This window comes from Anas acuta, chromosome 2, assembly GCF_963932015.1.
Source record: "Anas acuta chromosome 2, bAnaAcu1.1, whole genome shotgun sequence".
Classification (NCBI taxonomy): domain Eukaryota; kingdom Metazoa; phylum Chordata; class Aves; order Anseriformes; family Anatidae; genus Anas; species Anas acuta.
Window position 1 is genome coordinate 137,215,070 of NC_088980.1, and position 15,075 is coordinate 137,230,144.

The 15,075-nt window shown below is 36.8% G+C and overlaps 1 protein-coding gene across 14 annotated transcripts in view; it reads right to left on the reverse strand.

Annotated features, from left to right (window-relative positions):
• Positions 1-1,147: 1,147 nt before the first annotated feature.
• The window catches only part of UBR5 (ubiquitin protein ligase E3 component n-recognin 5), an 80,309-nt gene continuing 66,381 nt past the window's right edge, over positions 1,148-15,075 (reverse strand). For 7 of the 14 annotated variants that reach the window (XM_068672393.1, XM_068672385.1, XM_068672383.1 and 4 more), the window contains 18 exons: positions 13,547-13,620; positions 12,754-12,926; positions 12,541-12,675; positions 11,793-12,013; positions 10,727-10,847; positions 10,527-10,634; positions 10,015-10,258; positions 9,355-9,466; positions 8,703-8,847; positions 8,279-8,409; positions 7,984-8,044; positions 7,469-7,644; positions 6,995-7,079; positions 5,837-5,992; positions 5,342-5,455; positions 4,090-4,234; positions 3,438-3,523; positions 1,148-2,533 (listed from right to left, as the gene is read on the reverse strand). In XM_068672393.1, coding sequence (XP_068528494.1) covers positions 2,321-2,533; positions 3,438-3,523; positions 4,090-4,234; positions 5,342-5,455; positions 5,837-5,992; positions 6,995-7,079; positions 7,469-7,644; positions 7,984-8,044; positions 8,279-8,409; positions 8,703-8,847; positions 9,355-9,466; positions 10,015-10,258; positions 10,527-10,634; positions 10,727-10,847; positions 11,793-12,013; positions 12,541-12,675; positions 12,754-12,926; positions 13,547-13,620 — 2,500 coding nt within the window. In that variant the 3' untranslated portion in view covers positions 1,148-2,320. The remainder of the gene's footprint in view (positions 2,534-3,437; positions 3,524-4,089; positions 4,235-5,341; positions 5,456-5,836; positions 5,993-6,994; positions 7,080-7,468; positions 7,645-7,983; positions 8,045-8,278; positions 8,410-8,702; positions 8,848-9,354; positions 9,467-10,014; positions 10,259-10,526; positions 10,635-10,726; positions 10,848-11,792; positions 12,014-12,540; positions 12,676-12,753; positions 12,927-13,546; positions 13,621-15,075) is intronic. The other 7 variants (XM_068672396.1, XM_068672394.1, XM_068672391.1 and 4 more) reach the window with 4 other exon arrangements.

Below are 15,075 nucleotides of genomic sequence, written 5' to 3' on the forward strand. Positions count from 1 at the left end.
CTTTTTAATACATCAAAGTCTCACAAAGCTTTGTGAGGGAGGGAGGGAGCTTTATTTTACAGACTGTAGGTTTGAGGCCGATCCTAACCAGGGTTTGTTTGTTTCTTTTTGTTGTTTGGTTGGTTTTGCTTTCTACTAACTTCACGTATTTCCCTTAGAGGAGTTTTTGGTGATGAAAATAATTACACCAGTAAGAAATCCGAGCATAAGGTGTAAGATGCTTTGTACCTTTGTAACTCTTCTCCTTAGCATGACAACAGCCATACAGCATGAATTGTCTCTGTACTAACACACTTACACCTGGACTCGTGCGCAGTACTGCCTTTTAAAACATATTTAAACTAAAATAGTAAAATCAGGTAGGTTTAAAACCTAAGATACACTGAAGTATCCAACAGAAAATCCAGAATATACTCCAATTCCCATGCGCTGAAACTATCCTTTTCTAGGATAAGTCATTTAGGAAGTACTAATAAATGCAGAAATAATTCTGCATTCATTTACTTGATTTATCTGCAGTTTAACTACACGAGCCTGACACAGTCAACCCTGTCCAGAAAACAGTATTTTCTGCATCAATTTGGCAATGTGTGATCAGAATCTCTGATCTCAACTGTGCTTCATACCTGCAGCAACTAAATAAAGGATGAAAATGGAGCCTTTTGAAAAATAATCTCAGTTGTAGCTAACTTCTGAACATCTTCCACTAGCTGACACAAAGCACAAAGGAAAATCCAGTGGAACTCCGGCAGAGTTGAATTCCACTCAGATTTTAATGGAGCCTTAGTTTAGCTCTCCCCAGCAAAAGGAAGAAAAAAATTACTAAGACTCATGGCATTGGAGAAGCAAGAAAGACGGAGAACATCACCACCACAGAAACCCTTAGCCTTCAATACGTCAGTCCACTAAGCTTTTAGAAATTTATGATACAGGAAAAAAAAAGCAGCTCCTGCCTTTATTAACCGCTCCCTACCTCTCAAAAACCTCTCAAGCATTAGGAAAAACAAGCCCTATATTATATTCAGACTGCCCTCCCAAAAGCAACCACTTCAAAGTGAAAATACAGTAAAACCCACTACAACACAGTTTCAAAATTTTATTCTAACCTAATAACCTTGAGTTTTGTTTTGTTTTGTTTTTTTCTCCCTCAGAACAAGCCACTTTCCCTTCAAACCAATTCTGTCAAAACAAGGGGTTGCCTGGCCCATTTCATTCAGGATTCTCTGCTAACTGTAAAATGCGGGCTAAATAAATGTCTTCTGCAGGTCAATTTTTCAGTTACAAAATTCAGATTTTTGATGAACTGTGTTTGGTGTATGCTGCCAGCTACAGTATAAATGGCTAAATAAATAAAAACTATTGTTTCTTCAGTATAACTTGGTATTTTGTCTGTAATTTCTTTATTAAAAAACTGTAACAAGATACTTAAAAAAAGGCTAGATACAAAAGAAGTTAAGCTGCTCACGAACATTAAAGTTTTCCAAAATGTATCTTCAATAATCATGATCTTATAAACATTTTACAGTTACCAGAAAGTGCCCAGGCTGAGTTTACATAGTTAGATAACGTAGTACAAGTGTCGGGTTAGAACTGGTAGTGGAACAATCTCCTGACTGTCTGTTCACTGGAACAGGGATACAAAAATGTTGATTGTGAACTATGAAATACTGTGCATTGGCCTCATCTTATGTACAAAAAAACACACTAAAGGTACAGATTACATGCAAAATATTAGTGATGGTATCTGATGTGCCAGAGTTCAATGCAACCAGAACAAAAATTGCAGTGAAAGTGGTTTCATAAGTGGACGATCCCAACTCTGGGATCTGAGCTGTCAGGAACTTTTTACAAGTTCAATATACATGATACACAACTGCAGCCAACCACAAATTAAACACCATAAAAAAGTTAAAATAAAACACAGAACATACTTAATTTTTTATTTCGAAATTCCCTACTCCCTCTATACAAGAACCTTTGCTGAAACACTTTCCACAAAGGCAGCAGTGAATTTTCAGAACATTTTACATATTTTCCCTCAGCAAAAAGATAAATCACAGTGTAAATTATATTGTTCTGCTGTCATCTTTGGCTGGGGTTAGGCCAAGGAGTTATTGACTAGCAAACTGTTGCAATCAGGTATTGCCAGTGCTCCTTTTGCCTTTACGTTACAAATTTAGTACAGGAATGTTTGCATTTAAATCTTTAAAGTACCACCAGGGGTATGACAGCATTAACTTTCATAAACTTTTATAGACAAATGGAAAAATCTACAAAACTTAGCTAGTAATATTACACAGCAATACACACTTTTTATACTCTACACAAAACCAAAATTCTTGGTCTTAATGGCGAGTAACAATTTCTGTTTCAAAATCTGCTTAGAGGAATAGAGTGGGACATAAAGGCGAGAAATGCAAGTGTTTGCTGTAGGAAGATGTTGGTCATCTGGTGGTCTTATTGTGATTGATGGCATAGGCTGGAATCCCTCCTCACTGGCAGGCAATGATGGACTTGATGTCCAGAAGTAAACCTGAAAAAACAGGGAGGTGGTATTTTAAATTGTGCTGGACAAGGCTAAAATTTACACTGCATACTGTCCCCAGCTCCATCTGGGAAGATTCTTAACTGCCATCGATATGAAACATACCAGAAATCTCTACCAGGAGCATTAATGACCAAGGAAGAGAAATATAGTACTTGTACAGACAGAAGTCAGCAAGGGAGAACACTAGGTTGTTTTCCCAAGTGTGAAACTTGCAGAGCAGTGTCACTACCAAAGCTTAATCACAGATATTCCTTAACAAATGTGTTCTAAATTTTCTGCTTTATACATTAGTCCTCATTTCCTTTTAGCAAACTGTAAAGGAAAGATAATACCTGAAGTGGTAAGAAGTTAAAAGCAAGTAGTTTTAAGAAGCTCATGGACACAATTTATAGGCAAGTCTTGTCTTCCAAAGTGAAACAGAATCTTACTCTTTCATGCCTCTCATCAGTTATTCCGAAAAGGTTTTGTGAAGAAGGAGATGGTATCATTACTGACATTAACAGAGAGGATACAGGCATCGCCCTCGAGATACACAGAAGTGAAGAGAATAGCTTGATCCAGGAAAAGAAATCAATCTCAAAACCCTACTATCCCACAACACAGTTGATTAACAAGTTACTCAGCTTAAGAACTACTTGGCAGAGACTGTAAGCATGCTTCTACATTTGTGAACATAGGCAAGGACGTTACCACACATACTTCCAGCTGCAAGGTCTAGGATTCACATCGAATGTTTCCAGAAATGAAAGTCTAACCGATCACTACTACTCTGCTCTGCAACCTTACTGTCACATACAAAGTCTCTGTAGGTACAGATACCGAAAAGCAGTAATGATGCAAGACTAATGCCAGTTGTTCTGTGTATTTTCACCGAGAAAGGACAACTTACTAGATCTTGTCTTTCTGTCATACTCATCTTCTCAACTATGGACCAAAACCAACGCTTGAACTGCAAAAGCTTCTCAGCATTTTCTCCTATGGGAAATAAATAAAAAATATATATCTATGTAATTCAGTTGGTGTGCTGAACCATAAATATGAGAGCTGTTTTACATGTACTGCGAGTTGGATCTCAGCTACAATCTGATACTGGAGACAGTAATTTCAGAACCAACACACGTACTTTTGAATGTAAAGGCTAATTCTGACATACCTCAGTATTTCTCCCACACCTTCCCACCTGAAAAGCCTAATGGAAGCTCAACAGTTTTAAAATTAAATAAATATTAGACTGCATACATCACATTTGTAGTTTTAACGTTAGGTCTGAACTTCCATAGGGAAAGACACACTACCAGGAACATAATCCTTCCCTTTAATGCCAAGCGACAGTCAAAAAACATGTGCCTCCCTCCCACCCCACCTGAAGGTAAACATTTTACAAGGTATGTACTGAACATAGCAGGAATTTTACTACGATTTTCAATGACTTAACTGATGTCAAATTTGAAGAGGTGCTTTAAGCTTAATGCTAGTAACTTCACACTCTAAACTCTATTTACTCTACAACTCTGTTTCTGAATGATTAAGTTGTTTCATACCTGATTCATCATTGAAAGAAGTAAAGCTGATTAGCATTTGCACATTTACTTCACCACAGCCATTTACCAGAAGTCTGAAATCTTCTGCTGTCAAATCTTCTAATGAATTCTTTGGAAGCACATCCAGTAGACCCTTCCTCATTGCCTTAAGTGAAAGCCACAAGATTCACGTTACAGCCATATCACTTACTGAGAAGTTCCATGTGAAATCCCCTATCAACTCAAAATTCAGTATTCTATTAGCTGTTCTTCTCTTTCAAAGCTTTCCCACTTGAGATACAATTTTCTGAACCAAAGAACTGCACGAGCATGTTAAGCAGCAGAGCAGTACCACCAAGTATTGCAAAACCAGGAATGCTTTGAACTAATGTTTCACCAGCTGCAAGAGCAGAAGCATCTTCACTCTGTTACTGAGAAATTCAGATATTTTGCTGAGCTATGAGTTACAAAAAAATGCTTATCACATCTTAAGTTCACTTTGCTTCCTCAGGCACTTATATGGCAATTCTGCTTTAAAACTGTAATACATGTGTATATATAAATAGTATACATACACACGTTTCATACAGATTATATCCTGTAAAGGTTAAAACTCAATTTTCAAAATGGAAAAGTTTGAATAAATTCATTTTAGTAAATCCCCAAATGAATACAAGTGTTACAGTTTTCCAGTCTTATAACAAAATACCTATTAATTTATGCAGATGTTGAGACCAAGCAAGTTCATTCTAGGAACACTTTTCTTGTGGAAGGATTTTAGACCTGATCTGCACAGAAGTAATCTATAGTCTGCTCCTGTCTCTCAGAACTGCAGCAGGAAACTAGTCAGCAGAAATGACTAAGTTTAGATTTAGTATCATGTGACAGAGTATTTTAAGCACTGGTCTTACATAAAACTATTTACAAAAATATATTACTCTAACTTTCATTTAAGAAAAGCTTCAAAAATTATTCAAACTCAATACAGTCAATTGTTAGGTTTCTTGCCAGACTTAACCAATGAAATCAAGTTTAAAAGGAATTGTCCTTTCGTTCTAGTACTCGGTACTCTACTACTTGCTCAAAGTACTCAGTCTTCACAGCACTGCAAAAAGAGCTATACAATTACAAAAAACTATTATGTCTTTTAAATCAAGCTGTCATACCTCAAAGAACCTGAGCAGCAATACCATAACGAGGAGAAGAATTAACTGACTGAAATCTTATGGATTATTACTTTGGTTTTTAAGAGCACACTCCACCAAAAACTTACATGCAGAGGCTGTTCTGCTACCACCAACATTCTGTGTTCTGCATATTTCCGGACATATTCATAAACATTCTGAGGAGTGACTGGTATATTTACACCATTGGAAATAAGCTCAACCTATGGCAAAGTAACAAGGACAATTGAAGAAAAAGACAAAATGAGATTATTATTACGACAGACACGGTATGTCGATAAGTGATTTATAGCTTAATATTCCTCTAAAAAGTAGCAGTTGAGAATTTTGCTTCTACTACTCCAGGGTAAAACATCAGGGATTCCCTAGGACTGACTCTACTATCCAGGCTTTATGGTATGCTCTACACCACCTTCAAGGAAAAAAATAAAACACCACAGTTCAATGGCTAAAGAGTATTTGAATCTAGAAAGGCTAGAACATTAGCTTCAGGACCTTAGAAGGATCTGGATTATATGTACACGGCAACATGTGCAAATTGTCAAATTCCTTAACTACAAAGATGCAGGTATGACCATCCTTACCTGCCCTCCACCCTCTTCCTTACACAGGTCTATTGCAAATGCTAAATCCATTGCTGCGAACACTGCATCAGCATCTGTGCTCTGAGAAGCGAGGATAAGCTGCCGGAGGCTTTCATACATAACCGGATCAAAAAAAGCAAAGTCATGCCAGTTCACCTATAAAAAGAGACAGATGTTTGAAACATACCTGTTTAAGAATATACTCAAAACTGCGTGACCATTTGAGATGATGGCTGATGGAAGTTGGGAACAATTTGCAGTGCTGCAAAAATGCTGAAAGACTGTTCTCCACTGAAGCACATACTGCTGCTACACATTTAAATGGCTGATGTCCTAGTAGCCAAATACCACAGCTTCCAGCAATCAGAATAACACCACCTACTTTTTACTGTTTTCTACAGTTCGTCACTTTTTGGTTCACTATCAAGCTGAAAAGTCATCCATTATTTTCTAACTAAATTATTCTTTGTGAATACAAGGGAAATCTCTTGGAAGGTATCGGGATATCTAGAGGCATATCTTCCTGCCACTAACCCTTTTTGTGAAAGATTATATATATATATTGGAAAACTCATTAGATGATCAGCATTGTTTTTAAAGAAAAGGCCAGCAATAACAAACCTTGGTGTAAGTATGTTGCATCAGAAAGAACTTACGATGTTCTTGACTAATGCATGAAATATGCAGCATGTTACTGGTGTTCATTCAGGGATGAAAAACGGGATTTTTGCAAGAAGTTTAAGTAACTAGTGCTCTGAATTAATTTATGCCTGCACATGAGACAAAATGTAATTACGATTAAATCCTACGAGTTTTATCAAATATCGAGAAAAGTGGTTTTGGCAAGCTGAGATGCTGTCTAACACCACCCTTTTGAGTCTTCAGCCTCAGAAAGGGGAAAATAAAAGGAGAATTTGCTGTTTCTGAAGGGAATCAAAGGCTAACCTATTGCAAATCTTTCCATCTCATTCAAATACCTTCTAGTAGATTTACTCAGTTCACAATCTAAAATGGAAACCTTGAATTCAATTTAAAAGCATCCTTGCATCTTTACACTTAGCAACTCTACCAGTCAATGCAAAACACGTGGGAAAAAGCAGTTATAAAGCTGAGATTTTATGTAATTAAAGCAAATTCAAATTTCTATGATCAACTTACCTTTCTGCCAAGAAGAACTTTGATTACGTGTCTATTTAACGTGATAGGACACAGTTCATTCTGCAACAAGCACAATCCCAGGATTCTGAAAATACAAGTTTGATTGTTGTTTCGGTATGACATATTACATTGAGGATTTTTCAGCAAACTTAAAGTAAAAATAGTCTAAGAATCAAGCTTTCCAGCTCTCTGTCCACAAAAAAATTGGGGGCATATAATCATCTTAAAAATATAATTTCTGCCCTTTCAGATTGTAGAAAACTTTCAGATTGTAAAAAAAATAAAACAGTAAAGATTTAACAGGAAGAGAAACCTCAAGCTGAAAAGTGCAATTTCTCTACTATTTAATACCAGGTGCTAAATATAGAGCACAAAGAATAAAAGTTTTTGCAGCTTGGATCATTGGTATTCTTCCTTGGTGTTTCATATACTTATCATTTAAATTTTATTCAGACTAGTACGTTAATCACATACCTGCCAATGTTTCTGAAACAATTCAGCCTTGCTTCTGTGTTTTTACCAGGTCTTGGTGTATAAAACCCTCGTTTTCCAGGTTGGTAGAAAAGTGGTGCGTTATCATCCCCATCATCTGTATCATCTAATTCCATATCCACTACACTGCGGCTGGAACCATGTCGCTTTCTATTTTCCTGTTTTGGAAGTCAGAATAGTAATTAAGCAATCTATTTCTAGCTACCAACCCACACAAGCAAACTCTTTGCTACTAGAGCCAAGGATTCAAGTTTCATTGGTTAAGAAGCCCAATGACATTTCCTGACGGTAATGTTTTATACTTTTGAGTGATTATTGCTTAATCTTTTCAAAGGGAAAAGAATCAAGAATAGCTTTACTCAGATAAAAAGATAACTGCACAAGATAATTAAGCAGAACTTTGTCTTGCAAGGTAAGAGAAGGCTCCATTTTAGGTTCCAAATGAACTGATATAACTGGATCTCTAGTAAATTTCTAACTGTGCAACAATACCTTACCTGCACTTTATCTGAAGAGTCTAGCAATCCAAGATCCAGTATACTGTCAGCACCATTCTCCCTTAATGGGGGAAAAGAAAGGCAAATGAATATTTAGTTTCACACAATAAGGAATGGTCATATTCTGACACCAGACAGATTTGATTAAACCAAAGTCAACAAATCACTTGCCCAGAGAAAAATGTCTAGAAGAAAGCAAAAAGCAAGCTGGATGAACTGGAGTTAGATGTAGCACAGTACAAGTGTCTCGGCCACAAAATCAGTCTTCATCTTTTACAGAACCTTTGATATTTACCTGCCATGTGCAATAATGAGTTCCATAGCTTCATCAACTCTTGCTCTAAGGGAGTCTTCACTCGCTAGTAAGAGAAGCAGCTGAGCAGGAGACAATTCCAACAACATTCCTGTGATTTTACTTGCAAATGCCTGGGGATACAGAATGACACGTCTTATATCCTCCTCCAGTTCTCTCATTTTCAAATACAGTTGCATGAAAGTTTCAGTATTTTAAATATAGAATGCATTGCAAGATGCCACATAAGCTAAATGATAAATTATAGAAACTGAAAAATATCTTGAAGAATACAGAAGTGGGCATACATGTTAAAATATTTTCAGGCAAGTTAAACAATAATGGACAGGGAATTTTATTTTTTTAACTGAAAATATGCCAAGAACATTTAACATATCATTTAATGTACTAGACAGACAAGACTTACTGGTTGCATTGCTTGCACTCGAGGGTAGAGCCTTTCTCCAAGGGCTTGTCTATGTGCTGGAAGAGGATCGGGGTCATCACTAGGATTTCCTTCTGATGCTGGTCTAAAAGGCCGTGTGTCAATGGAAAGTTGCCTTCTAAAGTCCCTTAAAAAAAGTTAGAGCAGTTTGTACTGATTTCAGAGGAAATATGCAAAATTCTTCTGCAACAGTATCATTGGTACAAGGATTCAAAACTTAACTTTTATGCTAGAAGAGGAGTTGTTTCTCATAGCTGCTTAGAGGGAATGTTTCAGAATGATTCAAAATGAGGCAGTGATTTTAATACTACCAGTATTTTAGATAACACAGTCAGACGTGCCACCAATGGCAATGCTGTTTGCAAACCACCTCACAAAGTGATGCTAAGACACAAGTTTTTATTATTGTTTCGGCAGGAGAGGTTTATGGCATACAGTTGAGACAATCTATCAATGGTAAAACAATTTTTAAAGAAGTACATACTGAATTTCAAGAAATTACCTCATAAATTGCTTCCAAAACTGAGAGAGACAGACACCTTAAATTTAAGTAGAATTATCTTTCCTCTAGATAACCAAGGCAATCATTCTATCTGACAAACCAGCTCCAACAAATGAAAAATATATCACTTACCTATCCCTATCTCTCCGAGAACCAGCCCGTAAGCCACTACTTCTCCGCATTTCTCTCTCTCGCTCTCTTTCCCGATCTCTCTCCCCCCTATTTCGCAATCTCTGCATCAGACCTAAAGGAGGAGAAAAAACTCATAACCATGAACTTCTTTATACTTCTCTCCCCAAAAGCAGTGTCAGTGTAAGGAGGACACAGCTTGAAAGACATCAATGAGACAGAACCATTTAACTTAAAGTAGTGATCTATGTTCAACCACGCTTACGAAAGCGACCTGTAGTGTTTGCACAAACTTACAAATGCAAAAATAATTCTAAAATTTTTATACAGTTTCAAAAAGCATTTAAAATTATTTGTGACAAGCCAGATGGAGCAGTCATATTAAACATACGCACTTGCTGCCTAAAATCTTGATGGTAATTACCTACTGGAGAGACAGATGCTCAAAAAAACTACGAACTTTTGAAAGAAGAGTCTGTTTTAAGAAAAAAAAACACCACAATTTCCTTGCCTCAGAGAACTAACATACACAGTTTTCAAAGTTCCCATGCAGACTTAGCAATAAAAAAATCCCTGAAGTGAGACAACAGCAAATGTTTTAATGCAAAATAAATCCAACACTTATGAATATCATCTGGAGATTAACTGCTGCATATCACTTACTTGTATGGGTACCCTTGTTGGCATTCTGAATGCAATCTAGATTTGGCAGTTTCTCATTTGACAGAAAAGCCTGTGCAATGGCAGTGTAAAAGCTTCGTGCTACACCGCTGCCTTCTCCCGGCTCATCCTTAAAAGTAACTTTTACTCTGTGCACAGCCATTGGAGTGGTAGCACACCTGCGACCAAAATGATTGTTGAGCTGCCTCATGGTCTGCTGAATTAGAAGGTCTCTGTCTCGATCAACCTATTAAAAACACAAAGAAATTTGTTCCTTATCAACCACAATACCAAGAGAATTTCAGCTTCACAAGAAAGTTTCTGGAATCTTCTGCACAGCCTCAGAAAACGCCCATTAGAATATGGAATAACTACACAGTAATCATAGCACAGCTTATATAGTAAGGTTTAAGAACATTGGCTTGTGGACTCTGAAGCACATATTCTCCTATCAAGTTACTGCAACGTTTGATAGTTCAGCTTTTAATTAAGATAAATTTGGAAGAAAAACTAACATTTTTTACCTCCAACGTTAAATCCCTGGATTGCTGGTTTCTAAGTTTTTCCATCTCCCTGCGGAATTTTGATTCCTTTACTTCAAAGCCACCTAATTCAGTAAGGATCTTAAAAAAAAAAAAAAAGAAAAAAAATCAGAATAAGGGAGGTTCACAGTTTAGGTGGAAAGGGAATTGTCCTTAAACTGGAAAATACATACCGAGCCAGGCTCTGCTCCAACATCTTCCATGAATACTCTACCAAACAACTCTAAAGAAAGGCGCCAACGTCCCAGCAACATGTCGTGAGATATAACCATGCCCATGAAGCTACACTGGGGCCTGAGAGAGGGAGAATAAAGAAATTAACTTCGGACATATATGACATAGTTCTACTTTTACCTACCCTCTTGCCTCCAAGTAACTTATTTATTTGGAAACAACTTGACTATGCAGGACATCACTGTACTATAGAGTTAGGTGTAGAGGTCAAATGTCCATATTACTTGATTATAAGTCAAGCAAGACATTAGTTAAAGTATTTCATGGGTCACTGACAAACACAGATAAAAAACAATACACTTTAAATAACAAAGCCTGGAAACTACAGCAAGATAACCTGATTATAAATTCTCTTGAGATGTCTAGGATTTCCAGCTACTGTGCAGAGTTAACCAATACCACTTGGCTTAAAATATAAGGAATTCTATACACTGACCTCGGTCTTATAACCCCCTAGAGTCTGGCCAATTAAAAATGGCTTTTGCTTACTAAGCTAATCAGTTACTAAGTATTAGTATACAAAGGAACTAGTAACTTGATTTGCATTTGGAACGGTCACAGAACAGTAAGTAGGGAACTTGGCATCCGTTGTGTTTCAGCTGAAACTGCTTGGTTTCAGCTGAAACACAAGGTCTTGCTTCAACAGAGTAACTGCTCCAAAACCATGCAACCTCACTGCTATGTGGGATTCACCATTACAGGGCTCTAACTGCATAAAATGTGGTCAGTATCACCTGCCACAGATGGCAAGCTGTTAACTGCTATTTTTAACTTAGTTACCTAAGAAGTCACAGCATGTCTGCAGAAGGAAGTTAGGTAAAGGATTTCTACTGGCTTGCACAGACTTCAAGACTGATCAACTGTTCATTTTAAAAGCTTCCAAAGACAAACAACACTTTCCAACTAAATAAAGCTACCCATCTTAATTTATAAAGATGTTTTAGTCCCAAATCTCCTTTTATCAGCTCAGCAATACTTCATCCAGTAATTTTTAAATCCAGCTACCTGAAAGATGTGAGAGGTGGCCCTTCACTTTCTGTCAGTCCTATCTCTGCCAACAAGCTGCTTTTCAGTTGTGCTGCAAGATCATGAGCGGAAGGCCCCGGCTTTGAACTCTCAGATTCTTCTGTAGGTACATTTTGTTCCTCCCCTTCTTTCTTTTGTCGATTTTGCATGCTCATAACGTTTTTTAGGTTGGCAGCGTAAGACATTTTAGTTGGAAGAACCTAAATGAGGAAAAGCAAAACTTAATTACAAATTAATCAAAACAGACTAGAAGGCTTTCTCAGGATATATGTAGTTCCCAAACCACACAAAAAAAGAGTACTATAATTGCTCTGATAAACACAATCTCAATGGCTTCAGCAAACAGGAAAAACAATTTTCTAGTTTTGTGTTTGTATTTCATACACTTGACTTGTCCACAGACCAAACATTAAATGGCAGATCTACTGAGCACGGTAACATTTGTTATCATGATTATAACATTTGTATTTCAAAATTAACTCATGTTGTATAGCAGACTTCAAAAAGTATTACTTGAAATATGCTATGTCAGTAACTATAAAAATTCCTACATTAAAAAATAAAAATTAAAAATTAAAGTTTTTGCACTTACTGGGCTTTTGAATTATCTTTTTTTTTTTTAAAGCTACTTAAAACTTTCTGTGAAAAATTAAAGTGTCTCTTAAGGAATGAAGGTACTAGCTTAAGTTATCCCCACTGTATAAAATAATCAAACTTTTAAATCTACCTCAAGGCAGTTTCTATCCACTGTAACTTCCATCAAGCATTTCCCACTGTTGGCAGAAGATGAATACAGACCCTGGCTTGGTCGGCCAAAGAGATCTTCTTTGCGAGCATTGGGCTGAAAATGAACAAAAGCATTCTGGGTAAATAATATATTTCAGTTAGAAACAAAAAAGCAAACTGCAGTTATCTTTCAGAACACCATCGCTGGTGTCACCTGTAATAGATGGGGCTGGTCTGCCAGGGGGATGGCTTCTGCCAGAGGAACCTCAAAAGGATTCGGTGGAATGCAGCCAAGGAACGTCATGGAGTCTGATCGTCTGAAAAATGGGTGGTTTTGGCCAGTCTCTGCTGGGAGGGAATCATCATCTTTGTCGTTGAGTGTAGCACCTAAACACCAGAGAAGATTTCACCTTAATTTTCAGTTATTAAAGCAAAGGATTTAAACTATCAACAGTTATTAAGCTCCTCTCTTAGCTATCTTACTGAAGGAACAGGAATGCAAAGCACCTCTCTACAGATTTAACAGTTCTACAGGATGCTTCTTCAAACCTTCTACTTTTATTAAGTTGCTTAGTTGTCACTTTTATTCTTTTTACTGTAGCAGGTTTGAATGAATGTGCACTGCTATACTATATCTACTTCATACAGAGTACACATTCTGTTGTTTTCAGCAGTATCTTCAACAGATCAAAACAACCACAGTTTAGCTCAGATTCTAATTTTAAATTCTGCCATTGTGCAGAACAGTAAGGGCACAAACTCTGCAGGTTAGAGAGAAAGCAGATGAAAAGAGGGGCCCAAAATGAGAACAAGCAATGGCAGGAGAAATCTGGTAAAATAATAATGGTATGAAAGTCTTTCAAAGCTAGACTTTAGTAAGGACATCTTTTTATTGTCTTAACATGCAAATAGCAAACACTAATTCAAAGCCTCAGCTAACTAATGGGAAAAAACATTGTGAAAGTATTATAATTTAGCATATGATAGCAGTGTTTCTGTATACAAACTTTGATTGGTATCATCATCATTTTCATGTTCTGAATCTTCATTGTCAAGACCCAGCTCCAAAAGTTCACGAGTTCTAAAAGAAAGAAAAAAGCATTTACAGCAGTTGCAGTCAATAAAATCAACAGTATAATCAGTAAATATACTTGCAAGCTATACATCGTAAGAACTGTAAAGTCACTGGTGAACAGGCAGGGATTTTCCATTGGGAGGTGGCATTCAAAGCTGTAGAGTCCCTCTCATTACATAGTCACTACACTGCTCAGGCAGCTACCCCTAAATGCATTAGGCCACCCACCAAGGTTGATCTAAAGAGTTAAAGCTTCAGTCAGCGGTGGGTAAATTTATTTGTAAAGACCATATCAGTACCAAACAATCTAGGAACTCTGAATTAGGGGAGGAGTTATATAACTGAATACTGTTCTAAAATTCAATGGTGTAGAATATGCTTGATCCTGTAATTTCAAATGACCACATTTCAAATTGTAAGTCTGAGCTATGTATTAGAAAAATAGATTTCACTGTACTATAGTAAGTATCAAGAACTTTGATTAGTTTTTATTTGTGGCAGTGTGTGCCAAATATGTTCTGGAATTAGATGAAAACCAATAAAAACATTTCATGCAGGCTACTAAAATGTCACCTAAGAGAAGCAAGAGACTTCATTTTAATTTGAACCACTCACTTTTAAATGAAAAAGTCTAAGCATTTGTAGCTTAAGCATTTCATGAGAACTTAATTCTTTGGTGAAGTTATTTGACAGATTTCAGTACACGAATTTTTGGGGACAAAGAAGATTCCAGAAGTATGTTACTGCCTCGAAAAGGTTTAAAGCCACAGCTCCAACTACTCAACTCAGCCTGCACCAGAACTTGGATCAGTTACTGCATTAAACCACTACCACTTCTGAGGAAACTACTGATTCTAATGATAACATCTGGTATACATTTTGAGGTTCTAACACGCCTTACATTACAAGATATATTAAGCGTAACATCTGAACTAAAGCAGCAGTCCAGTGTATCTTAAATATTTAACACTCATATTTTACAGTTGCTGAATTTGCAGAGAAAATGAACAGTTGTGTTGTGCTTGATCTGTGACATTGAAAATCAGGGGCAGGGATAAGCAAAGGCTTGCATTTATCTAACTGTTGGCTATGACTACTCAGGTACTTCACCTCCAAACTTAGTAAGTAGAAATAGTTGGCATAGACTACCAACACGTGGATATACATATGGTCATTAATCACCACTTCAAATCAAAGGACATTCTAAAAAAGTCTTAGAAAGAAATGTTGGCCTACCTTGTAAAATGCTATCGTTCAGGCAACGTAGCTTTTCAACTTAATATTTTCTGTTATCAACTTCCCTACCGTGCTTTAGATAATGAGGTTAAGACTTAAGTACCCCAAACACGTGGAAAAAAAATCAAACTACTGTGCTCACCATACCAAATTTTTAAGTTTTCTCTTATGCCATTTTTAGCACGTTTAACAGACTTCTAACTTAGTCATTATTATGTTAAACAC